Below are 27,834 nucleotides of genomic sequence, written 5' to 3'. Positions count from 1 at the left end.
AGATAAGATCAAGTATGGAGAAAATATATAACTCAAAATGCTAAATGTAATTGATATCAAAAAGCAACAGTGCCATATGAAACATGACTACGTTCTGAATAGTGCTAAGAATAGTGAGAAAGCAACGGTTTCTTAAAGGAAATCATTCAGCGACACATTTGGCGAAATGAATGAGACTTAAATGCAACACTTAACTGAATACAGCACCATTGCTGCAGTTGGGATTTTCCTTAACATCTCTGCCAGCATCTTGAGCCAAGAGGCTGGGGAAGGTTGGCTGGAGGAAGCTGAAGTCAGCAGCCCCAGAGCCCCCCGCCAGGCGCACCTGGTAGCGGCCGCCCTGCGCCAGGCTCCCCGCGCCGCCGCCCACGCCGTCCAGCAGGGGGCCCGCGGACGCGCCCTCGGGCAGCGCGCAGCGCCCCCGCCAGGCCGGGCCGCGCCGCCTGCACAGCCGCAGCGCCGCCAAGGCCAGCAGCGCGGCCAGGAAGAGCGACGACACCGCGGCCAAGGCCACCGCCAGCGACACGGTGAGCGCGGCGGCCTGCGCGCGCGCCGGCGCCGGCGCCTCGGGCCGCGGCAGGTAGGGCTGCGAGAAGCCGTCCACCAGCAGCACGTGCAGCGTGGCGCTGGCCGAGCGCGGGGGCGCGCCGTGGTCCTGCACCAGCACCACCAGCCGCTGCCGGGCCGCGTCGCGCTCGCTCAGCAGCCGCGCCGTGCGCACCTCGCCGCTGTGCGCGCCCACGCCGAACAGCCCGGGCTCCGTGGCCCTGAGCAGCCGGAACGACAGCCAGGCGTTCTGGCCCGCGTCGCCGTCCACCGCCACCACCTTGCTGACCAGCTGGCCCGGCGCGGCCGCCCGCGGCAGCAGCTCGGTGCAGGGCGCGGACGCGTTCTGCAGCGGGTGCAGCACGAAGGGCGCGTGGTCGTTGTCGTCCAGCACCTCCACGCGCACGCGCGCCTGGCTGCTCAGCGCGGGCGCGCCGCGGTCGGTGGCGCGCACGCCGAACTCGAAGGCGCGCAGGGCCTCGTAGTCGAGCGCGCGCAGCGCGAACAGCCGCCCGCTGTCGGCGTCGATGGACACGAGCGCGGCGAGCGGCAGCCGCGGGTCGCGGGCCGGCAGCAGCGAGTAGCTGAGCTGGGCGTTGGCGCCCGCGTCCGCGTCGCTGGCGCTCACGCGGCCCAGCTGCAGGCCGGGGCTGTTGTTCTCGCGGACCAGCAGCGTGTAGGCGCTGTGGCTGAAGGCGGGGGCGTTGTCGTTGACGTCGGACACCTGCACCGTGACGCTGCGCTGCGTGTGCAGCCGGGGGCTGCCCAGGTCCCACACGGCGATGGTCACGTTGTACTCGGCGCGGCGCTCCCTGTCCAGGGGGCCCGCGGTCACCAGCGTGTAGAAGTTCTTGAAGGTCGGCTTCAGGAGGAAGGGGACATCATCTGGAATGGAGCACACCATCCTCCCATTGTCTCCAGAGTCTTGGTCTCTTATGCTGAAAAGAGCTACCACTGTCTCAGGAGAGTTTTCTGGTATGGGGCTGGTAAGAGATGTTATGGCTATTTCTGGTGGGTTGTCATTCACATCTACAACCTGAACTGTAATGGTTGATTTTCCAGAAAGACCTCCACCATCAATGGCCTGAATATTTATTGTATAAGACTGAATGATCTCGAAATCTAGAAGTGTTTTCAAATGGACTTCACCAGAAACTGGATTGATTTCAAATGTTTTCCATACTTCTCTAGAGACATGGGTAAATGAGTAAGAGAGTTCTCCATTCATTCCTGCATCAAAATCTGTAGCAGACACCTTGATAACCAAGGAACCCACAGGACTGTTCTCTGGCACCTGAACCTCATAGGCTGCTCTTGCAAACTCGGGAGCATTGTCATTGATATCTAGGACCACAACTCGAATCAGTGCTGTTCCGGACATTGGTGGGGACCCACCATCTATAGCTGTTAGAATTAAACTAAATTCCGGCTCTTTTTCTCGATCCAGAGGTTCATCTAGTACCAGCTCTGGGTATTTTTTGCCTTCGTCGCCATTTTGTAATTTAAGGTGGAAATGAAGATTGGGGCTTAGTGCATAGTTTTGAACACCATTCTGTCCTATATCTAAGTCCTGAGCACTATCCATTTGGAACGAAGTTCCTGGAGTAGTACCTTCTGAGACTTTTAAAAGTATATTTTCTTTTAGGAAAGTAGGAGTGTGATCATTTATGTCTTTAACCGATAGTTTGCCCCGAAAAAATTGCAAAGGATTTTCAAATAACACCTGGAAATGCAATATGCAGGGCTCTGTGATGTCGCAAAGTGCTTCCCGGTCCAGTTGCTCATTTAAGAGCAAGTTTCCGGTCTGCAGATCCAACCGCAAGTAAGGTTTATAATCGTCAAAGATAACCCTGGCTCCCCGTGCATTCAGGTCTTCCACACTGGAACCCATATCTTTTACCACGTTGGCTATAAAAGAGCCAATCTCCATTTCCTCTGTCACAGAATAGCTCCAGGTCTCAGAATGCACCAAGGCCCCTTCCAGGAAAACAAAGAGAAGCAGCACTTGCCTTATCTGCTGAGAGCTCCCCTCGCTGGGCTCCATGGCTCCAAAGGCAACCGTTTTTCTGTGTAAACCTTTCAACTCAATCTCTAGCAGCTCTGGAAGCTGCTCCTCCTCTTCTCTGGATCGTTGGAAATATATAGACTTGTAATCCGGCCTGAACGGTGTTGTGGGCACCGTATCTTTCTTCAAGCCTCCGTTTTTGTTTCCTCTATGGCTCTCAGTCCCACAGATTAAAGAAACCCGATCTTCACCATACAAAAATCGCTGCTTCTTAGCCTGCAGCGCCACCATGCGACACTACATATTTTCAGGTTTTAGATAATCAAGTTTGAGACAAATATTATTTTATGTGTTTGTTAAATTATATTTCCTCCTGTATTCGTAGTTTCCTTTCTGAGTTGCATTCTTTGTGATAAATGATAGTACTACCTTTTAGTCATTAACACACAAAACCCTCACAATTTGCTAAAGCTGTGATGCAGATAAAAATCATATTTAAGATATAGTTTTTCCTTGAAATAAGTTATGATCTCTGTGAAAACTATATTAAAACAACTAAAGATAGTTAAGAGTACTCCAGCATATAACTGACTTAGCAATCAAGAAGTTCTCAGGAAATTGAGACTGGAAACCTAGAACTACTCTTAGAAAAGACAGTAAGAATGAGGACATGTGCACAAATAGTTGTTTTGTAGAGGTTGGACATTTTAGGCTAGGTAAATGTTATCTTTTATTTAGGAATTCTACATAGGAGACCTATCTTCCAGCAGCATAAAATAAATGCTCATTAGTAAATAATGTAAGATATGTTCAGATTGTGACAACATAAAAAGTTTAACATGGGTAAGGATGTAGCTCAGTGGTAGAGCACTTGCCTAGCATGCCAAGGCCCTGGGTTTAATTCCCAGTACCACAAAACAATATTGAGCAAATCAGACCCTAGTTTAGTTGTGAAACTGAATCTCATCATCTTGAAGACCTGGGTCTTCTAGAGGCACAATATTAAGTATTTTGTTAATCTATTCATTAATTTGATCAACTATTTCTTTATCCTATATTTTGTGCCAGGCATGGTTATAAGTATTAAAATGGTAACCAGACAGGAAAGAGAGAAAGAAAAACTATTATACATTTAAAATAAGGCATAATGCCTACACTGACAAGGAAAGTTCATGCTACTATAAGAGGATAGATGAGGATTACCTAACCAAAATTTGTAAGTCCAGAAGAGACCTTGCTGGAGAAAGTATATTCTCTATTGATACATGAAAAGAAAGTAGGGGTAATACAAAGATTAGGTATAGTGTAAAAATTTCTGTGCAAACTAAAAAAAATTATTATGTAAATCCAAAATGAGAGAAGTGTATTGAAAGACTGAAATAAGACAAGTAGGACTGAGGCAAACAGCAAGAGAAAAAGTGTTGATAACTGAAATTGGAAAGATAAGCAAATAGTTTGTAAGCCACACCAAGGCATTTACACTTTATGCCAAAGAAAATACAAGATTACAAAAGGGCTCCAAACTGAAAAATGACATGATTATAATGTTATTTTCAAAAGATCATTCTATGTCAGGGTTGAGAATAAATTAGAAAAGAATGATTAATAAAGACTGATAAGAATTGGTTGCAGTAACATATGTAAGAGATGATGTTGGCCTCAACTAGAAAAGCAGTAATGAGGATACCTTGGAATTATGAAACATCATGGGATACAGTGATAGATTAGACATGGAGGGGTGGGAGAGGAAGGAGTAAAAATAAATATACATTGCTTTTACACTTAGGGAACTGAGTGGTCATTGATGCTATTAACTGATATAAACACAGGAAGAGAAGAAATAGGTGTGAAGCTAGAGAAGATATTTTTTGATTTGAGGAAGAAAACGCTTTAATTTAAAATTTGTTGAGTTTCATATAAATGTTCTTCCATTACCTAAATGAAGCTGAGACAAACTGGACTGCAGAGATAAACTTGGGATTTATCGATGTAAATGGTGATTGAGGCCCTTCAAGAAAAGGAATAAATTGCAAATTAAGAGAAAGATGTTTGGATTTTTATTTCAGAAATGATACAACTCAGGCAAGTGATAGAGCACTTGTCTAACACAGAAAACTAAGAGGGCTGGGGATCTCAGTATTGAACTCTTGCTTACTGTGATGGGGAGGGCTGGGTTAAATCCCAGTATGAAGGAAGAAAGGAAGGAAGGGAGGGAGGGAGGGAGGGAGGAAGAAAGGGAAGAGTTCTCAGAGACTACCATTTCCAGAGTATAGTCATGATCATAGGTTAAATTAATGTCATTAGAGGTGACGAAACAGATATAGGTCAAACTTGCATCATAAGGAATGGGTAAAAATTTAAAAAATGTAAGGAGTTATATTTGAAAGGCAAAATAAATCTACATTACTCTTATATTTACTATATTATATTTACTATAATCTTGATGAAAACTGATACTAAATTGATTTGATTTTTCATTGATGACTCATTTCCAAAGATTTTGTTTAGCTAGGAATGTTTGCCAATTTCTTTCAGCACACTTAAGATATTGCTTCTTTAAAAAAACATTTCTATAACTACTGTTGAGAAACATGGAGCATAGCTGTCAGTCTAACTGTCATGAGTCTGAGGCTAATTGTCTTTCCTATGGTCTTTAAAAAGAAAAATTTCTATTTGTCTTTGGTTTTCTGAAATTTATCTGATGCTTCTGGACATGGATAGCTTTTTAGTGGGTCACTATGAATTGATCCCAGGACATTTTATCTCCTGGCTAGACACCCAGCCTTTTTTATTCTTATTTTCAAGCAAGGGAGGCTGGCCTCAAACCTGTAACTCTCCAGTATCAACCTCCCAAGTACTGGCATTATAAACATGCACCATCATGTCTGGTTGTGCATAGTTTTTTAGTTTTTTAACTGTTATTTTTATTTAAGTCTCTTAAGTCTGTTTGTTGAACTTTCCATCAATTCTGAAAAACTTTCAGTCATTTTTAAAAATATTGATTTTGATACAATTTTTCACCTCTCCCTATAATGGTTCTTGTTAAATATATGCTAAACCTTTTTATTCTGTCCTGTATTTCTAATAATTTCCTGTTGTCTTCATTTTATTAACATTCTGAGATGTATGATGAATAGGTTATATTCTAAACCATCTTTCATGCCATTCTTTATCTTGTTGTATCCAATTTTTATTAAATTTTTTCATTCAATTTAAATTTTATTTGTATTTTTTCTTTTCTAGAAGTTCTACTTTATTCTTTTCTAATCCATAATATTGTATAATCTAGTTTCCCGTACATATTTAAAATTAACTTTTATTTCAATTAAAATGTTAGTTACATTATAGATTTGCTGATAATTGCAGTGCTTGAAGTACTTGCAAGTTTGTTTTTGTGTTCTGTATTTTTCTGTTGGTTCTCACTCCTGGTGTCATGTTCCCTGTGTTTATAGTTTGAACTGTGTTCAAGTCAAGAAAACTATAAATTTGAAGTTTAGGATGAATAAAACGTCTTTCACAGAAGCATCTGATTCTATCAGGATGTGAGAGCAATACTTGTCAATGATCACATATCAAGTTTAAGGCTAAATACCAAGTTCAAGGTTGAAATTTCATGCAAGGGATGATCCATTTCAGCTCACTGTCACTTGCCGGTGTAGCTTTTATGGATTCATGCTTATGAATGTGACAGTCTTCTATATACTTCTCACTTTGTTAGGCTTTCATTCTCTTTCATTATATAAACCATGGAAATAGAGGTTCAAAGAACATTTTTTTTTTTTTTTGCGGGTCTGGGGATAGAACCCAGAGGCATTTGACCTCCAAGCTCCACCCCCGCCCAATTTTTTTTTATTCTTTATTTTGAAACAGGGTCTCACTGAGTTGCCAAGGACCTCACTAAGTAGCTGAGGCTGTCCGTGAACCGCGATCCTCCAGTCTCTGCCTCCCTAATGCTGGGATTCCAAGCGTGTGCCACCACACCCGGCTTAGAGTTTCAAATGTTAAGGATTCCAAATGTTCTCAGAAAAAGGTAGGTTTTATTTCAATTTATCTCTCTAGGTTTCCTTTTAACATATCTTTGATTTGATAACATATTAGTGTCTTTATAGTTCATTGATTTTAGTGAAAGTATTGGTCTACATAAATTATACAATTCTTATTAAAACTATAAACTTTCAGGGATGTAGTTACACTTCAAAGTTACTAATAAACTTTGGCTTTCATGGTGTATGGGAAATTGATCCTCTTAAAAAATAAATATTATGTATTTATAATCAACAACTAATCAATACCAAATCAATATATACTTTCCTGTATCTGTTCTCTCTTATTTCCTTCCAATATGTACATTTATATATTTGTATGATATAAGATATTGTGTATTATATGAACATATCTGTATTATTGTAATATAAATCTTTTTTCCTTTTAAAACATTTTGAATTTATCCATGTGCTTCTATGTACACCTTGTTCATTCCTCTTTTTTTTTTTTTTTTTTTTTTTTGCGGGTTTGGGAATGGAACCCAGGGGTATTCGACCTCCGAGCTACAACCCCTGCCCTATTTTTTATTCTTTATTTTGAAACCGGGTCTCACTGAGTTGCAGAGGGCCTCACTAAGTAGCTGAGGCTGTCCGCGAACCCCGATCCTCCGGTCTCAGCCTCCCGAATGCTGGGATTACAAGCGTGCGCCACCACGCCCAGCCCATTCCTCTTAATCATTGTATAATAATTATTCACAAACATGTTCTGTCTTTTATTTATGGATTACTTTACTTCTGGACATATATGTGGGTTCTTATTCTTTGTTCTTCTAAGATGAATATACTCATAATTTTGTAAAACTGTGTGTTTTCTGATACATCTATTTCAAAGCAGAATCGCTGTATCACAGGTTGTAAAATATTAAATTTCACTAAATACTAACAGAAATTTCTCCAAGTACTCTGCATATATAATTTACAATCAATCCACTTGCTACTTTCTAAACTTTTCATTTTTACTAATATTAGCGATATAAGTTGATGTCTCACTTTAGTGTGTGTTTCAACAACTAATGAGGTTAAACATCACTTTCAGTACTTTTTAAGACTTTGTTTCCCAATTTAAAAATTTTCTTTCCCTTTTGTTCTTTTTAGGACATCTTATTGACTATCCTGAATTGTTAGCATTTTGTTGATTTGTAAGAGCTATTTGAACAGTCTAAATATTAATTCTTAGTTAAATATTGCACGTAGCTTATTCCTGTTATCTGATAGTTTGTGCTATTATTTAGTTTTGAGGTAAAATATTAATTTGTATATTATTGTTGATACTTTGAAGCCTTTCTTAAAAAGCCAAACCAATGCTAAGGTTATAAAGATATTTTAAGGGTTGGGCATTATGGTACATGCTTATAATCCCAGTACTTGGGAGGATGAGATAGGAGGATTGCAAGTTCATGGCCAACCCCAGCTACTTAGTGAGACCCACTGAAACTCAGTGAAACCTGTTTCAAAATGAAGAATAAAAAATATGACTGAGAGTGTAGCTTGGAGGTAGAATGCCTCTGAGTTCAATCCCCAATACTGCAAAAAGAAAAAAAGAAAGCTATTTTTATATACATTTATTTCTTTTTTCCTAATCAAATATTTAAAACTCATTGAGTATACATGAGTTTATTTTCATATGAGAAATAGAGATTTTATTTCATTATTTATCCTTCAAACTTCCCTAATAACATTTGCTAAGTAATCCATTACTCTTCTAACCCCTCCCTAGTGACTTTGACACCTCTTCTAACAGGATCAAATTCTCTTACATAAAAGGATCTAATTCTACCTAGTCTCTGAGTCTGTATCTGAATTATTTAAATAGACTTATTTATTCTTAATATATCTATAGGCTAAGGCATTCCTCCATATTCTTTTTAAAGTTTCTTTTGACTCTTCATGAAACCTCTTTTTCCATTAGGAACAATATTAGATTGTAGATACTTATCTATGTGTCATAATTTTTTCTTTTTTGGTGGTATTAGGGTTCCTGGAAACCCTTCTACCTCCGGGCTATACTCCCAGCCCTATTTTTATATTTTTATTTGGAAACAGGGTCTCTTAAGCCAGAGAGGCTGGCTCTGAACCTGCCCTATCCTCCTGTCTCCGCCTCCCAAGTGCAGGGATTACAAGCGTGCGCCACCACGCTCGACTGTGTCATAAATTTTATTGAAAAGGCAATGAATTTAAAAATAAACATCACAATGTTCTTTCAGACAACTAGTATCTTTCTCCATTGACGCAGACAATTATTACATTTATTACTTTATTGATACCCATTTTTTTGTGGTACTGGGGATTGAACCCAGGGGAATTTTACCTCCAGCTATACCTCAGCCCTATTTTTTATTTTTTATTTGGAAACAGGGTCTCACTAAATTGTAGAGGGCCTCACTAAGTAGCTGAGGCTGGCGGTGAACCTGCAATCCTCCTGTCTCAGCATCTCAAATACTGGAATCACAAGTGTGCACCATCATGCCCGGTTTGATATTTGTTTTTAACATAAATGTTTTCTGTCCTCTATTTTAGGCTAATTTCTAGAGACAGTATAGTGCATGTATGTATGTATGTATGTATGTATGTATGTATGAATGAGGTACTGGGGATTGAACCTGGGGCATTCTACTGCCAAACTTCCAGGCCTATCTTATTTTTTATTTATAAAGAGTCCCACTAGGTTGATGAGTCTCACTACTCTCTTGCTGAGGCTGCCCTTGAACCTGCCACCCTCCAGTTTCAGCCTCCCAAGTACTGGGATTACAGATGAGCACCACAATACACTGCTGTTTCTTATTTTTGAAAGAGGATCTCACTAAGTTCTGAGATCCTCACTAAGGTGATGAGACTAGCTTCAAACCTGTCTCAGTCTCCCAAGTACTGGGATTACAAGGCATGTGCCACCCACCTGGCTCTATTTTAAATTTTCTTTTTTAAATTGCATAACAGTGGTTAAAGATGTATAGCTCTAGCTGCGGTTGGTGGCCCATGCTTGTAATCCCAGCATTCGGGAGCCTGAGACTGGAGGATCGTGGTTCATGGACAGCCTCAGCTATTTAGGGAGGCCCTCAGCAACTTAGTAAGACCCTGTTTCAAAATAAAAAATAAAAAGTAGGATAGGGGTGTGTCTCAGAGGTCTAATGCCACTGGGTTTCCCCAGTACTGTGTGTGTGGGGGGGATGCATTGCTCCTACTCCTCTTTTCATTTTACTTTTTTCTACCTTCTTTTTCTATTCTTTTCATGCATCTTCCTTCCTTTCTACTTATTTACTTGGCCACCTATCCTCTCTCTTGCAAGTGCTCTTCCACTAAGCTATGTCCCAACCCCTAAGTGCTTCTTTCTCTTATCAGAATTTATTATTGAGCTTACCTGTTGCCCTCATGAGCATAGTTTAACACTTATGAGGGACAAAGAGGGACCAACCATTCTTTTCAGGATTTTACTTTTTTAAAGTCTAGCTAAATAAAATTCACAAATTCATAAATACCTTGTTGTGAAACAAAATAATAATCAATTGAGTCAGGTGTGGTGAAGCACACCTGTAATCCCAGTCTTTAGGAGGCTGAAACAGGAGGATCACAGGTTCGAGACTACAAAGTCCCTAGCATCCTCGTGAGATATTGTTTCAAAAAAAAATAAAGAGGGCTGGGTATGTAGCTAGGAGGTAAAATATCCATTGGTTTAATCTTACTAACTTCCTCAAAGGAGATTAAAATTACATGAAGCAGAGGGCAACAATGTTTTGTGGAAATTGGAATTTGTTTTACTTGTTTCACAAGAGCAAATAAAATTCCACTTTCCTACATTTTCTGATGTAAAATATTGAATTTTTAAAATAAAACATTTAAATTTTATGAGAGCAGTTATAGAAATGTTTCTGCACTCAAGCCATGTATCTACCCTTCATTCTTGTTATCAACATCTCTACCTATCATCAATCTCCCATTGAACTAAACACATATGTTTGAGACATAATTTGTAGCATTATGAAACATTTATAAACTATTCCTGTATTTATAAATACAGACCTATTCCTCCTTTGTGAATATTTGAGAGCGATCACAAAAATATAAAGATAAATTATGTTTACTCTTTGGATGTGTGCTGTGGATTAATCTCATGGTCTTTCACATACTAGGCAATCACACTGTCACTGAGCCACATCCCCATCCACTGTATCTACTCTTTTTTTAAAATAAAAACTAATTTAATTGAGGCAATGTAATTATACAACATAATGAGATTCGAAGTGATATATTTATATCTGCACACATGATTTGGTGTGTTTCCCTCCAGATCTCTGCTCCCTTCCTCCTTTTCCCATATACATGTTCCTGAGATTAATAGTGATATTATTTATTTATTTATTCCTGAGGCTAAAATCCAGGGGTATTCTACCTGTGAGCTAAAAGCCCAGCAGTATTTTATTTTTATTTTGAAATAGGGTCTTGCTAGATTGATGAGAGTTTCACTACTTGATGAGGCTGTCCTCAAAACTGTGATCCTCCTTTCTCACCTTCCCAAGTACCAGGATCACAAGTGTGCTCCACCACACCCAGCTGATAGTAATACTTTCATATATGAACATAATATTTTTTCATATGTTTCCTTCATCAAGCCTCCATTTCCCCTTCTCTGCCTAATCACCTGCTCTTCTACTATCCTCCTCTGTTATTTGAACTCCCTTCTCTTTCCTATTTTCTCCAGCCTTCATACATGAGGGAACATTTTGCTAAGTGAAATTAGCCAGGCACAGAAACTCAAGGGTCTTATATTTATTCTTAATAATGATTAGAAAATGAGCCTGAGTCATATTTCCCCTCTCTCTCCCTCCTCCCTCCCTGGATTTAACTCTAGAGCATTCTATGTCTGAGCTACACTTATTTTTTATTTTGTTGCATAGTTGCTGACACTATGTTGCTCAGGCTGGCTTTACTTTTTATACTCTTGTCTCAGCCTCCCAAGTATTAGAATTACAGGGGTGTACCACTATGCTATGTTGTTTGGTATTCTTCTGATGGAAGGTTATTTTACTTAAGATGGGACTATGAATTATTTTCTGTTTTAATAATAAATTATATAAAATAAAATGAAAGCAGTAAACATACTGTAGTATTTAAAGAAAACAAAAAATAATATCAAGGCTCAGAATATTGGAAGAGAACATTGCCATACCAGCATCATCAACAACAAAAAGGAAAAATTACTTAAGAAACCAATAATATATAACATGGTCACCTTAATTTAACTAAAAAGAATTCTTGAAAAACACTATGTAAAACAAGTTTCCCTAATACAGAATATGGAGTAACAGCATCTTTTTACCCTTTATGATGAAAATTTTTAGAAAGATTAGAGGGATCGATGCAATATAATTTCCACCCAGATTCAACAATTTTTAAAATTTTTGCTTTACCTGTGTTTTGATAGTGCGTCGAGCAATTACACGCAATTTGATATTTGCTTGTGACTTGTGTTTGTGTGATATATGGAAAGGAACCCAAATCCTCACCCACATGCTCACTCTACAACCGAGCTGCATCCGCAGCTGGAGATCTTAACCATAGTTTGCATCTCCAAATGATTAAGAATATTATCTTGCATAACAACAATACAATCATCACAGCAAAACAACAGTAGCTCCACTAATAAAACATTATTCACAAGATAATGGAAGCAGAAAGCACAGATTGTTCTCAGGTGATCTCAAGTAGCTACCAATAAAAGATTTTTAAAGCAACTGGGAAAACAGCATGAGAAATAGAAATGCATGCAACCACAGTACCACCTTAAATCCACAAATTACAAAGATAAGCATATGCAGGTTGCCAAGATTAACACTAGCTTAAAAGTTTAAAAGAAACTTGGTTAATGAATGTTGAATCCAAAGTTGTTTCCAAAGTTCTCTCCCCCCCCCCCATATTCCTATCAATATCTAGAACTTCAAGATTGGGGATAATGGGCTTGAGGAACCTGAATTCAGAGCCCCACACTGGGCGCACCTGGTAAAATATAGAGAAAATGCAGATTCAATTATTATTACTGAGTATTGAACCCAAAACTATTCTGAAAGGTAGGAGTTTCCTCTATTTCTTTCCCAGACGACAGGGCTGAGAAGTTGGGAATAATGGGCTGGAGGAAGCTGAAGTCAGCAGCCCCAGAGCCCCCCGCCAGGCGCACCTGGTAGCGGCCGCCCTGCGCCAGGCTCCCCGCGCCGCCGCCCACGCCGTCCAGCAGGGGGCCCGCGGACGCGCCCTCGGGCAGCGCGCAGCGCCCCCGCCAGGCCGGGCCGCGCCGCCTGCACAGCCGCAGCGCCGCCAAGGCCAGCAGCGCGGCCAGGAAGAGCGACGACACCGCGGCCAAGGCCACCGCCAGCGACACGGTGAGCGCGGCGGCCTGCGCGCGCGCCGGCGCCGGCGCCTCGGGCCGCGGCAGGTAGGGCTGCGAGAAGCCGTCCACCAGCAGCACGTGCAGCGTGGCGCTGGCCGAGCGCGGGGGCGCGCCGTGGTCCTGCACCAGCACCACCAGCCGCTGCCGGGCCGCGTCGCGCTCGCTCAGCAGCCGCGCCGTGCGCACCTCGCCGCTGTGCGCGCCCACGCCGAACAGCCCGGGCTCCGTGGCCCTGAGCAGCCGGAACGACAGCCAGGCGTTCTGGCCCGCGTCGCCGTCCACCGCCACCACCTTGCTGACCAGCTGGCCCGGCGCGGCCGCCCGCGGCAGCAGCTCGGTGCAGGGCGCGGACGCGTTCTGCAGCGGGTGCAGCACGAAGGGCGCGTGGTCGTTGTCGTCCAGCACCTCCACGCGCACGCGCGCCTGGCTGCTCAGCGCGGGCGCGCCGCGGTCGGTGGCGCGCACGCCGAACTCGAAGGCGCGCAGGGCCTCGTAGTCGAGCGCGCGCAGCGCGAACAGCCGCCCGCTGTCGGCGTCGATGGACACGAGCGCGGCGAGCGGCAGCCGCGGGTCGCGGGCCGGCAGCAGCGAGTAGCTGAGCTGGGCGTTGGCGCCCGCGTCCGCGTCGCTGGCGCTCACGCGGCCCAGCTGCAGGCCGGGGCTGTTGTTCTCGCGGACCAGCAGCGTGTAGGCGCTGTGGCTGAAGGCGGGGGCGTTGTCGTTGACGTCGGACACCTGCACCGTGACGCTGCGCTGCGTGTGCAGCCGGGGGCTGCCCAGGTCCCACACGGCGATGGTCACGTTGTACTCGGCGCGGCGCTCCCTGTCCAGGGGGCCCGCGGTCACCAGCGTGTAGAAGTTCTTGAAGGTCGGCTTCAGGAGGAAGGGGACATCATCCGGAATGGAGCAAACTGTCTCTCCATTGGCACCGGAGTCTAGATCTCGGACGCTAAAAAGAGCGACGAGCGTTTCTGGGGCATTCTCTGGAATTGTCTTTGTGATTGATGACATGGTCACTTCTGGTGGGTTGTCGTTTATATCTAACACTTTAACTAGAAGACTGCATTTTTCTGAAAGTCCCCCACCATCGGTTGCCTGAATAGTTATAGAATAGGACTGTATCATTTCAAAATCCAGTCGTGCTCTTAAATGAACTTCCCCAGATACTGAGTTGATTTCAAAGGTTTTACGAATATCCTCTGATGCATGGAAAAATGTGTACAGTATTTTCCCATGATTTCCTGTGTCTAAATCCTTAGCAGAGATGGTAATAATGCAGGAACCAACGGGTGTGTTCTCCAGGACCTGCACATCATAGAGATTCTGAGCAAACTCAGGGGCATTATCATTAATGTCCAAAACCCTGATGAGAACCAAAGTTGTCCCAGACTTGGGTGGAGAGCCACCATCCAATGCTGTAATTGTCAATTTAAGCTCGGGTTCTTTCTCGTGATCTAATGCTGTCTGTAGGACCAGCTCTGGGTATATCTTTCCATCACCACTTTCTTGAACTTTAATATAGAAATGAGAATTGGGGCTAATTGTGTAGTTTTTGAGACTGTTGCTTCCTACATCCAAATCTTGAGCACTTTCCATTAAGAATGTGGTTCCAACAGTAGTACTTTCTGATATTTTAATGAGAATTTCCTTGTCTAGGAACATAGGGGCATGATCATTTATATCTCTCACATGCAGCTCCACCCGAAAAAACTGTAAAGGGTTTTCCAATACCACTTGAAAATGCAGCACACAGGGCTCAGTGGAGCCACACAGCTCTTCTCTGTCCAGTTTCTCATTTAGGAGCAGATCTCCACTCCGCAAATCAAGGTGCAAATACTTCTCATTATCATCAGACACTACCCGAGCCTCCCGTGAGGACAGCTCCTCTACCCTCAGCCCCAGGTCCCTTGCCAAATTAGTCACAAAAGAGCCAATTTCTGTTTCCTCTGCTACAGAATATCGTGTGGATTGAGTATCTGCCCGAGACAATCCCAGTAAAACAAAGAAAACCAGGACTTGCCTTTTCTGCAGAACAAACGCACCTCTGTTCTCCATGGTTCCTTCAAGTAACCTTTTGTGGGGAAAAAGGGGGTCAAATTTGGGAGGGGTTGAAGCTCTGATAATTCAAGGAGCTCCTGTACAATATGTCGCCTTCCAGCAGCTCTGTATACTTCCTACTTCGCTTGGTTGGATGTTCTCTCTTTTGAATAACAGAACTCACAGTGCTGTCTGCGTACAGTTTTCATCTTATCCTGTAGCGCCACCATGTGTCTCTATGATTATTTTCATTAAAAATTTTCCTCTAAAAAAGAGATTCATGAATCCATCCATATTCACAAGCAAATCCCAGATATCATGTTTTTCTTTTAAATCTTTCACTAAGCATCTCTGATAAAGCCTCTTAAAATACAGTTATAGTACCACTATCCACTCAAAAAAATAGCAATAAGTCAGTGATATAATTTATACTTAGTCTGTTTGGTTTCCCTCAGGTCTCTCAAAATGTCTTTTATTATTGGATTGTTTGAATCAAAATCCAAACAAGATCCATATTTTGCATTAAATTATCCCTGCTTTGAATACTTGACACAAAAGAATCCATTAGAATGTCATGAACTGAAGAAACAATGTCTTATTTAGGCCATTTTGAGTAGTTACAAATATATATTCTCTGCCTTTCTTATAAATATTTGTCAAATGTAGTCAATTATAGTTAGTAATGCCATTAGTTTTTCATATATATATATATATATCAGAAAAAATAACACAAAATTTGTTACATGTCTAAACATTAAAACTATTAGTCTTGCCGGGCGTGGTGGCGCACGCTTGTAATCCCCGAGCTTGGGAGGCGGAGACAGGAGGATCGCGCAGGTTCGAAGCCAGCCGTGCTGGGTAAGAGACCCTGTTTCAAAAATATAAAATAGGTCTGGGAGTGTAGCCCGGAGGTAGAAGGGCTTCCAGGAACCCCAGTATCACAAAAAAAAAAAAACTATTAGTCTTTGCACTCTTATATTTAAAAAATGCGCATGTGTAAATAAGATAGTCTTTGTCCTTACAGAATTCACAGGCTAGAAAAATTAGCAGATGATTGATTAAAATATGTTATAATGATGTGTCGATAAAGAATAATGTAAAAGTATCTACAAGGGCATGTACCTACATACCCAGGAGACTGTATAGAATAATGATTAGGATCATGGGTTCTAGAACAAAAATATCAACATTAGAACCTTGGCTTTGCTACTCACCATAAATAGGGTAAACTTTAGACTCAGAGTTTTTTAAGACCAGAAAAACAAACATTTAAAATGCTGATATTTAAAATACATAGTATTCAGTAGAGGTAGAAAACTGAGAGACAGCCAGTGTAAGCCCTACAGGTTGTTTAAAATGAGATCCAGACAATGCGCAAAGGAATTGAGTTTAGGTGGGAGGGATCTTGGCAGGACTAATACAACTGCTGTTAAAGGTGTAGACTTGGGGACAGGAAACTGAGATAACTTCCATCTGATAGTTTCTATTTTCTTTTTAAGGTATTTGGTAAGTTCATCTGTAAAAGGGGGCACATAATTGGTAGAGTAAAAATTTAAAGGAAGGTAAGTAGGTTTTAAATAGTTATAGACTGGAAAGGAAAGCTGATTAGGAAAGTTATGAAAAGATCTTCTGGTCTCAAAAGCCCAATTACCTTAGATGTGATAAACTTATAGCAGCAGTGGTATTGATAATTTTGTGAAATTTTTCTTGTAGGATGTAGCAGCCCAGGTGTAAGAGAGAAGGAAGAAGGCAATTATATTCATATGGAGTGGAGTTTCAAGTGATTTTAGTGAAGAAAATTTTAGTAAGGTAATCAAGACTATGGACATGAGAGTGAATAAAAGTGGTAAAATAAAAAAACAGCTGGATAGAAAGGGAATTTAGGGAGGAGAAGGTTGATGGGATGGGACAACATAATGGAATGAGGTTCTGAAAAAATCGAGGACAAGGTATGATAGGAGTGCTAAGGTGAAAGGATTAAAGGAATAGAAAATGCCTTTTCAGAGGAAGACACTGAAATTATTATATCATGGAAAGAATGGTTTTTGGTAGTGAAAAGTAAAACATGCTGCAAGGACAGCAATAACTGGAATATATGTGAAGACCTAAGGTCTGAGAAGCCATGTTTTATACTGATCAGTAGACTCAGAAATATAAGCCAAGAGCCAGGTGGGGTGGCACACATTCATAATCCCACTACTTGGGAGACCCAGACAGGAGAATTGCACGTTTCAGAATAACCTCAGTAATTTAGCAAGACCCTTGGTTGAGTGTGTAGCTTGAAGGTAGGATGCCCCTGGGTTCACCAATACCAAAAAAAGGAAGGAAAAAAGGAAGGAAGGAAGGGAGGGAGGGAAGGAGGAAGGAAGGAAGGAAAAAAGGAAAAACCAAGAGAATAATTTATCTGTAAGGTGAAATGTTTTTGTTCCAATCTCTTGGCCAATTCCAAACTAAACTTATTTTGTATGAATCATTTTACACATCCCAACTCATTTAATCTTTCTCATGCCTCTCTTCTCTCCCTCATACACTTGCACACTCTTTTCCTACTCATTTTGTTAATCTACATTTCCTTCAAAAATTTTAGAATTTAGAGTTTTTAAGAAATTAATGGAAAACATTTTCCTAAACATAGAGGCTTTTCTCCCTCTCTATGTTATGTAGCCAGATCAGTACAGTAAAAAATGGTTGGTTGTTTCCTATTCAACTAAGACAAAACTTCTTCCTATAATGGTTTATATTTCTTTTTAAAAATTCAAATCTAGCCGGCTGTGGTGGAGCACACTTGTAATCCACATGCTTGGGAGGCAGAGACTGGAGATGGAAGCCAGCCTCTCTGGCTTAAGACACCCTGCAAAACTTTTACAACTTCCGGGAAGATGGCGACCGAGAAAAGCGGGGCTTAAGAGCCCTGCTAACAACCAGTCTCCATTACCACAAAATCAGCGCCTTTCATAGCCAGAAAACACCATCACCAGAGAAACAAAAAAATCACCAGGCTCCAGAGAGAAAGCGGACTGAGAACAGAGCTCAGAGCCACAGAGGAGATACACCGGCCTCACGCCCGAGGACGCAGCAGCTGCGCCATACTGCCGACGGCAGCGGCAACTTCCCCAGATGGCTACAGCAAGCCGAGGTGAGCCGCTGCGGAACAGCCAGGCGGGATTTCTCACCGCAGGTAAAATCTAAAGCTCCCAGTGGCTGAGCTCAGCACAAGCTGCAGGGATTCAGAGTGGAAATCAAAACCAAGAAGAAATACGCCAGCCTCACGGCCGAGGGCATAGCAGCGGTGCCATATTGCCACCGGCGGCAGCAGCAGAGAATTCACCGAATCCAATACAGCTACATCTGCATACTCAAGAACAGTGAGTCAAATTGCGGGCCCCAGAGGAGAAATCCCAGTACTGTACTCCCTGGGACTTGACCAAGTGGGGGAGGGGCAGTGGCAGAGATATCACACCATAGGAGAGCGTACAACCTGGCACCCCCCACAGTCTAAAGCAGCCTCTATTGACTCTCTGGGTCGGAGACTCTGTGATACAACCCAGTAAAGGAGTAGTGGGGTCTGAGATACTACTGACTCGAGATCCAGAACACCTTAAGTGAAGTCATAGTGACCCAAGGGAAGAACCCAGAGAAGGCACAAACTTCCAAAATCATGGGAAAGAGGAATAATACTGGAGCAATGAATGTGCACAACCCCACAACATCAGAACCCGATAAAACAGAAAATCAGAGATTTCTAGAAGATCAAATCAGGAAAATAACTGTAGAAATAATAGAGGTGCTTCGAAAAGAACTCAGAGAGAGCCAAAAAGAGATAAAGGATGCAATTAATGAAGTAAAGGCCTCAATTCAAAGCACAAACAACCGATTAGAACACATGGAGAACAGAATCTCGCTCTTAGAAGATGAGCAATCCAAAAATGAACGCATAGTTTCTAATCTAGGAAAAAATATCCGACAGCAGGAATCTGATATTGAAGAAATATGGGCCCATTTTAAGAGAGCTAACCTAAGAATAATTGGAATAGAGGAGGGAAAAGAAAGTGAAACCAAAGCGATCAACAATCTCTTCAAGGAAGTAATAGCAGAAAATTTTCCAAACATAGAGCAAGAGGTTGATACACAGGTCCAGGAAACTTATAGAACTCCCTTTAGACAGGATCAGAGAAGAGGATCCCCACGCCACATAATTGTCAAAATGACCAATGTGGAAGCCAAGCAGAGAATCTTAAAGGCAACAAAAACAAAGGGCCAAGTGACATTCAGAGGAAAACCAATAAGAATCACTCCAGACTTCCCAAACCAAGTCATGAGAGCCAGAAGGGCTTGGAGTAACATATTTCAAACTCTGAGAGAAAACAACTTCCAGCCAAAAATTTCCTACCCAGCAAAACTTTCTATCAAATTAGATGGAGAAATAAGAAGCTTCCATGACAAACAGAAACGGAAGGAATTTATGTCTTCAAAACCAGCACAAGAGAAAATACTCAAAGAGATTAACTACAAAGAAGAATTAGGTAACACACACCAGAACCAGAGAAACAAGAGTTTCCATCCAACAGACAACTAAGATTGGTTATCTGTGGAGATTCATTACTTATGTTAGTCTTTTACCTATCTCTAAATGGTATTGTTTGCCTTTATTGTGGTTAATTTTTAGGATTTCTAGTTGGAATATTAATATACCTTCAGATATAGCATTTGGAAATATTTTATCCCATTCTATTAGTAACTGTTAACTCTGTTTACATTGTCTTTGGATATACAATATATATTTTTTTATTTTTTAGGGAGTTTTTATACTCTTCTGTTGCCTGTGCCATTGAAATCATATCCAAGAAGTCACTGCCAATTTCAATGTTGTGAGGTTTTATGACCCATATTTTCTCCTAAAAGTTTATAGTCTTAAGATTTATATTTAGGTCTTTTATCTATTTTGAGTTAATATTTGTATATGGGATTAGGTAAGGGTCCAACTTTATTCTTTTCCATGTAATTATTATGTTTCAACAATATTTAGTTAAAAGATTAGTATTTCAACCACCAAATGTTCGTGGAAACCTTTTCAAAAATAACTTGACAATATAGGGAAGAATTTATCTCTAGGCTTTTATTTAACTCCAATGGTTTATATATCTGCCTTTAGAATAGTACTACACTGTTTCAATTATTGTAGCTTTATATGGTTTGAAATCAGAAAATATATATCTTCTAGCTTTGTTCTTTTTCAAGATCGTTTTGGGTATCTAGAGTCCATATTCCATATTAGGATAGAGTTTTTTTCTGAAAAATAAATATATAAATATATGATAGTTTCACCTAAAAAAATAGAAAAAAAATTCTCTGGTAAGAAAGAAAGTAAAAAGAAATATTGAAATGTTATCTTTAAGTCATCAAAAGCTTGGTATCAGACAAATGAAACTGTTATGTGAGATTATCATTTTTAATTTTGGATAAATTGCTATAATACTAGATGTCAACCACTAAGCCAAGCATGGGAGGGAGGGATGGGGAGAGAATGGGGTGGGGATCGGGTGGGGGCTGACTGGGTGATGTGTGTATGTATGTCTACAAAAGTTTGTATCCCACTATGATGTATGAATATAGTGCACCAATAAAAAATAAAATTAAAAAAAATTTTACAAGGACCCACTGAAGTGTATAGTTCCTTCATTGGGAGACTGCAGGATTCTATTCAGAAAACCATAAATAACGCGGAATTGTCAGAAATATTAACCAAGCAACTAGCTTTTGATAATGCTAATGAAGATTGTCAGGCCGCTATCCGGCCCATTAGAGAGGCCGGGAATGTTTTAGAGTATATGAAGACATGTCAAAATATAGGAACAGTGAAACATAAGGCACCAGTAGCAGCAATCGAAACCAAGAGAATACAGGATATAGATAAGCGAAAGTGTTTTAATTATGGAAGACCTGGACATATAAAAAAAGAATGCAGAATCCCCTTACAAACAAATAACAGTAGACAAAAGGGGGAGAAATCAACACTCCCCGGGATATGTCCTAGATGCAAGAAGGGGAGACATTGAAAAAGTAAATGTAAATCTAAATTTAATAAGGATGGAAATGAGTTACAAAAAAATCAGGGAAACTAATAAGGGGGTGTTCTCTCAGCCCCAAACAAAATGAGGGACAATTTTCTGAATAAAAACTCAAAAAATTAAAAGGACTTTTGGAAAATATGACAAGTAAGAACAAGACCATTCCTATAACTTTACAAAATGTAATGACTCTTGCTACAGTCACTCAAGGAAGTGCTGCTATGTATTTACCAGCCCCTCATTCTCAACGATTGTTGGTTGTTAATAATCCTCATAAAATAGATTTTGAATATGTGGGCCCTATTCCAAAAAATACTGTGGGGTTACTTCTTGGTCTCAGTGATAATATTTTGAAGGGCCTTCTGGTACATACTGGTGTAATTAATGAGGATTATACGGGGGTAATTTCCATCTTTATCCATGTCTCCGATAATGTGGAGATAAGGAAAGGAGAATATCTTGCTCAATTGTTAATCCTTCCCTATTTTAAGTGTAACACTAAAAATAAGGGACAGGCGAAAAGGTCAAAAAATATTGATATCATAGGGTTAACTGCTTTTTTACAAAAAATAATAAACCTATTCTTACTATTACTATTAAGGGGTGGCCTTTCACAGGCATGATAGATACTGGAACAGACATATCTATTATAAGAACAATTAAATGGCCAAAAGGATGGCCTAAACAAAAATCCCCTACTACTTTAGTAGGTTTGGGAGCACAAGATAGTGTATATCAAAGTAAAGAAATTTTACCTATTGAGACTGCTGACGGAACTAACATTTTGCTCCAGCCTTGCATTGCGGATTTGCCTATCAATCTGTGGGACAAAGATTTTTTTACAACAAACAAAAGCCACCTTAGTTCTAAATGAGCATTTTTGATAGGGGCCATTGAGAAAATACAACCATTACCATTGACTTGGTATTCAGATGAGCCTGTATGGACTCCTCAATGGCCCCTTACAAAAGAAAAGTTACAGGCTCTTTATATTATTATACAAGAACAATTACAAAGTGGACATATTAAACCTTCTATGTCCCCTTGGAACTCCCCTATATTTGCAATAAAAAAGAAAACAAAAAAACGGAAAATGCTAATAGATTTGCGAAATGTTAATAAGACTCTTCAGCCAATGGGTGCATTACAATCAGGTATACCTGCCCCATCCATGATACCTCAGGATTGAAAAATTTCTGTGATTGACATACAGGATTGTTTTTTCTCAATTCCTTTGCATTCTAAAGACTGTCAGAGGTTTGCCTTTACTCTCCCCTCTCTTAATAATATTCATCCTTCAAAACGATTTCAATGAAAGGTACTGCCCCAGGGCATGGCGAACTCTCCAATTATGTGTCAGTATTATGTTGATGCAGCATTACAGCCTGTTAGGGACTTGTACCCAGGGGCATATATAATCCATTATATGAACGATATTTTGATCGCCCACCCTGAAAAAGAGGTCTTACTTAATCTTCTCAGAAAAACAGTGCAAGCCCTACAGGTTCAAGGCTTGAAAATTGCCCCGAAAAATATTCAAACAATGCCTCCTTATGATTATTTAGGTTATGTGGTACAAAGACAAACAGTAAAACCCAAAGTTGCCCGCATAAACATTCCGGCCAATTGTACTTTAAATAATATGCAAAAACTGTTAAAAAACATTAATTGGGTTCAACCCACTCTTGAAATTCCAAATTACGCCTTACAACATCTTTTTGCCACCTTAGAAGGGGATCCTTCCTTAAATAGTCCATGAGTGCTTACTGCCCAGGCAAAACAAGAGCTAAAATTGGTAAAACAAAAAATTTCCGAGGCATTTGTTCAACGATATCAACCTGACAAAAAAATAAGATTATTAATCATGAAAACTCCTAATACACCTACGGGAATTATAATCCAAGAAGACAAACCATTAGAATGGGTGTATACCCACCATAAGGGATAAAAAACAATCACCCCTTATATTGAACATGTATCTATGTTAATTGTTTTAGATAAAAAAAGGATTATTTCTCTTTCTGGATATGATGCTGAATTTATTACTATGCTGTTTAACAAAGAAACCTTTCATAGTCTTCTTAATCTTTATACTTCATTACAAATTGCTTTGGCTGATTTTGTTGGTGATATTACTTTTCATTATCCTCAAGAAAAGTTATGAAACTTCCTCACTAGGTGCGATTGGATTATTAATTCTGTTGTTGTCTCACAACCCATTTCTAAAGTTCCCACTTATTATATCAATGCTACTAAACAACATAAGACTGCCATTTATGGTCCTAATTTAAAATTACAACTCCCAACCCCTTATCAATCTACACAGAAAAATGAATTGTTTGCTCTGATTGCATTGTTAGAAAGATGTTCTTGTGCTTTAAATGTGGTATCTGGTTCAGCTTATGTAGTTAATTTATTTCCTGGTATTGAAACCGCATATATCCCTGATGGTCCTGCACCTATTACACAACTTTTTCTCAGGCTCCAATGTTTAATCAGACGCCAATCTGAGCCTTTTTATGTTACCCATATTAGATCACACTCCAATCTCCCTGGCCCATTAACACAAGGAAATGCTGGTGCTGATGCTCTTTTGGCAGCAGTTTTTTCCTCACCTCAGGAAAAACATACGTTTTTTCATTCAAATGCCAACAGGTTACATGTAGCATATAAAATTCCTTTTTCTCAAGCAAAACAAATTACACGAAATTGCCCTATATGCCGGCCTTTTCATTTAAACAACCTGCAGGTGTTAACCCTAGGGGCCTAAAACCTAATGATCTCTGACAGATAAACTTTACTCATATTTCTTTACCACTTTATACCTTAGCCTTGGTAATTATAAATACTTATTCTTCTTTTATATAGACAATACCTACTAAAAGTAAGACTTCCAAGACAACAAGACTGACATTAATAAACACTTTTGTGGTTATGGGAGTGCCTCTACAAATGAAAACAGATAATGAACCTGCTCTTACCTCTAAAACATTTAAACAATTTCTTACTAAATAAAATATTTCCCATGTTACTGGCATCCCCTACAACCCCCAAGGTCAAGCCTTGGTTGAATATGCTAATGCTACTATTAAGCTTCTTCTTTCTAAACAAAAGAGGGGGAGTATGGACCCCAGAGAAGTTTTATATACAACTTTTTATACTTTAAACTATTTAAATTTTAAAAATTCTTCTGATATTACCAGAGCAGAGAAGCATTTCCATACAAAGAAGAAGCCATTATTACATCAGGCAATTTGGGTTAAGGACCATAATAATAAATGGAAGCCAGGAAAATTTTATTTCCTAGGCAGAGGTTATGCTCTTGTCTCCACAGAAAATGGCAAGCAATTCTGGATCCCCGAACAAAAACTCCGGTGGAGAAAAAAAGATGAAAAACCTATGGTTCCAGCTTCACCAGACGCAGATATTGGAAAAGAAAGCCTACCTGACATGGGTACAAATAAAGAATCTGAGTAAAAAGGTGAAGACTATAGTTAAAGAAGCTGGAGGACCGGTAACACTAGACAAGATGTTTTTTAGCAATAATTGCCATATTATCCTGTGCTTCAGGGGTGAGTGATGACAACTACACATATTGGACTTAAAGCTTATAATGCACCACTAGTGCTCACCAACCATTCAGGAATAATGCCACCCCTTGGCCCTGGAAGAAAATGCCACTAAGCCATCCAAATGAAGAAAAAGAATTGATAAACTTCACATTGGGATATGAGACTTTACCTATTTGTTTTGGGGGAATTAACCTATGTCTTCCAATATTTCCCCAATGGTGGGGATACAATGTTAACAATGGGACTGGATTACACCTTAAATTTTTGCTGCTTTTCTTTTTACTTAATGCTACTGATTTGATGGCTCCTCATCATATGAATAATTTTACCATTACTTTCTTAGCTCCCTTAGGTTTGCCATGTAAAACAATTTCTTAAAAAATTAATTAAAATTATGCTCTGTTACATTAAAATACATGTAAAGCAAAATTGGCCCAGATTGCTACTCATAAAAATTTCACTTTTGTAGATTGGGGGCCATACGGGTATTTACTGATTGTGATGAAGAGCATAATGATGTTTATTATAATAAGAATACTGTATACTAAAATATTACTAAATCTAAATATCGAAGTAATGTTTCTTTCTGGCAACAAACCATATAATTTTTTAAAGCAATGAAGATTTGGCTCCACCTAGACCTTGCATTATGGCTGCTGGCCTTTTAGGACCAGAACAATAAAAAAAAATTATTAAATAGATCATTTTATAAATAGTAGAATTTATAACCATTGCCTCTGTGGGTGCTGTTACAGGTACGGCGTTACATAATTCTATCTAAAATAAAAAATGCATAACTAATTAACATAATCATTCTCATATTTGTAAAAATAACAAGCTAATAACTGATAGAACAACAGTTTTTGGATAAGATAAATGAGTTCAGAAAAGCTCTACAATGGATAAAAAGTCAATTAGTAAAAACACAGTATCGATTATCCTTGAGATGTCATTGGAACATTAGTCAATTTTGTGTCACTAATTTAAAACACAACCATACAAAATATAAGTAAAACTCTATTCGTCAGCATTTAGCCAGCATCTCTAGTAACAACTCTTTGGATATTGATGCCTTAAAAAGAGAAATTAAGGAGACATTTGCTCATATACTTTCCTCTGAATATGATGATAAATTTTTAATGCTTTGGACAATATTATAAATAATATTCCTTTGTCAAACTTGATAAAAACACCAGCTGGAATATTGGAATTGTTGCTTACAGGATTATGTTTCATGCTTATAATTTTAGGATTCGGATGGGTCTAGAGAGCCTTGTCTGAATCATAGGCCTCTAACCTTGCTCTCACTGCAGCTGCCGTTCAACTTAATAAAAAGGGGGGAAATGATGGAGGACATGGAAGAAACCTGAGGAACGAAAGGTTCCGAAAGAGTTAAGGCAGTTTGGTGAAAGGTCAAGCTTTCCGAGACTCTGGGTGACTTCTGGTCTTTCCGGAATTTCTCACCCCCAACCCACCGGTGAGAGTGGGAACTGGCTGTAATCATGCTCTTAATAATCTTTAACCAGGCCTCTTTGTTTCTTCTTGTTTTTTAATTTTCCCTCCATGATTGTATTCTGCAAACATATGACGTATGTTCTACATCAATCATTCTGCATTGTGTTTGAGATTGTACTTTGATGTTTTTCTTTCTGTTGAAGTTGTGGTTTTGGTGCAGGGGAAAAAAGTATAAAAACTTAGTTCTAGGGAATAAAGTTGTCAGTGGTCCAAGAGACTACTGTCCATGTCTTCATTTCAGGTCTCTCCCTCCCAAGTCCCGGGGAAGAATCCCCACACCAAATAAAATATAAAATAGGTCTGGGAGTGTAGCCCAGAGATAGAAAGGTTCCACCCCCAGTACCACCAAAATAAATTAAATAAAAAGACTAAACAAATAGGGCTGGGGGTGTAGCTTGGAGGTACAATGCCCCTGGGTTCCATCTCCATTACTGCAGGGGGGAGGGAATTCAAGTCTAAGTCGAGCGTGGTGGCGCATGCTTGTAATTCCAGCATTTGGGATGCTAAGACCTGAGGATTGCGGTTCACAGACAGCCTCAGCTACTTAGTGAGGCCCTCCACAACTCAGTGAGACCCTGTTTCAAAATAAAGAATAAAAAATTGGGCAGGGGGTGTCAAATGCCTCTGGGTTCCATCCCCAGACCCGCAAAAATTCAAATCTAAAGAACAGTATTTTGATACTTATCAGTGTTTTACATACATTATGTGGTTTGTTTTTTGCTGTGCTTTGCACATGCTAAACAAGCCCTCTATCACTGAACTACATCCTCAGCCTTCTATCACACTTTTATATCTCCTAGGGATGTCATTATTAGACTGGATTGACACCCATTAGTATGTCATAAGATCAATTTAGTGGATCATGACCACACATCTAAAGGTTTTAAATAATGGACCAATGCAGGCAATTTCAGATTGTATAAAAAAGACTAAACATTGTTTACAGAACCTTTCTTTGTATTTGTATTTCTTTGTATTTGTAGAGCTGTACCTTGCATAATATATGCAACATCGTTTTACTTTTGGTGTGGTAAAAAAAAGAAACCTTGAAAATGAGTGCTCAGTACATGTGTATTAAATTCTTGGATGTCACAGGTAAAATATTATAACACATAAGCCCACTTTATGCAGTACAAATTATTATGCAGATGACTGTGTTAGACTGGCTTGCATTCTGGTTCTGTCACAACAGTGAGACATCAGGAAAGTTACAGATTTATATTCCAGGATTCTTTGAGTCTCCATAATATTAATTTGCCTTCACAGTCACTTTCCAGGATACATTAGGACAGGTTATTAGGATATTTGTCTTCAGTCACCCCTCTTCCTTTGTTTTTGTTTTTGTTGTGCTTGGGATTAAATCCAAGTTACTGTCACTGAACTATATCCCCTACCTCCAGCTCTTTATTCCTTCATTCCTTCTTTCCTTTATTCCTTTTCTCTTTTTGTGGTACTGGGGGTTGAACCCAGGGACATTCTACCTCTGGGCTACACCCCAGCCCTACTTTATTTATTTTGAAACAAGGTCTCACTAAATTGTGAAGGACCTAAGTAGCTGAGGATGTCAGTGAATCTCAATCCTCCTGTCTCAGCCTCCCAAATACTGGGATTACAAGCATGCACTGCCACCCTCTCTTATTTAATTTTGGAAAAAAGCCTAAGCTGCAGAGGG

The 27,834-nt window shown here is 40.0% G+C and overlaps 2 protein-coding genes across 3 annotated transcripts in view; both read right to left on the bottom strand.

Moving 5' to 3' along the window:
- LOC308274983 (protocadherin gamma-C4) overlaps window positions 1-27,834 on the bottom strand; it is a gene marked incomplete at both ends in the record, with an annotated part of 798,148 nt that overhangs the window by 355,531 nt on the left and 414,783 nt on the right. The window lies entirely within an intron of this gene.
- Window positions 191-15,025, bottom strand: LOC308270704 (uncharacterized protein; the record flags this gene model as incomplete). The annotated part of the gene is made up of 3 exons (XM_080706748.1): window positions 191-2,848; window positions 4,508-4,559; window positions 12,624-15,025. 3 exons carry the CDS (start codon window positions 15,023-15,025, stop codon window positions 191-193), a joined length of 5,112 nt encoding a protein of 1,703 aa, XP_080562874.1.

The sequence above is a fragment of the Muscardinus avellanarius genome (assembly GCF_963383645.1).
Source record: "Muscardinus avellanarius genome assembly, chromosome: 1".
Classification (NCBI taxonomy): domain Eukaryota; kingdom Metazoa; phylum Chordata; class Mammalia; order Rodentia; family Gliridae; genus Muscardinus; species Muscardinus avellanarius.
Note: the sequence above shows the minus strand (reverse complement) of the source record. Positions and strands in the feature narration are given on the sequence as shown.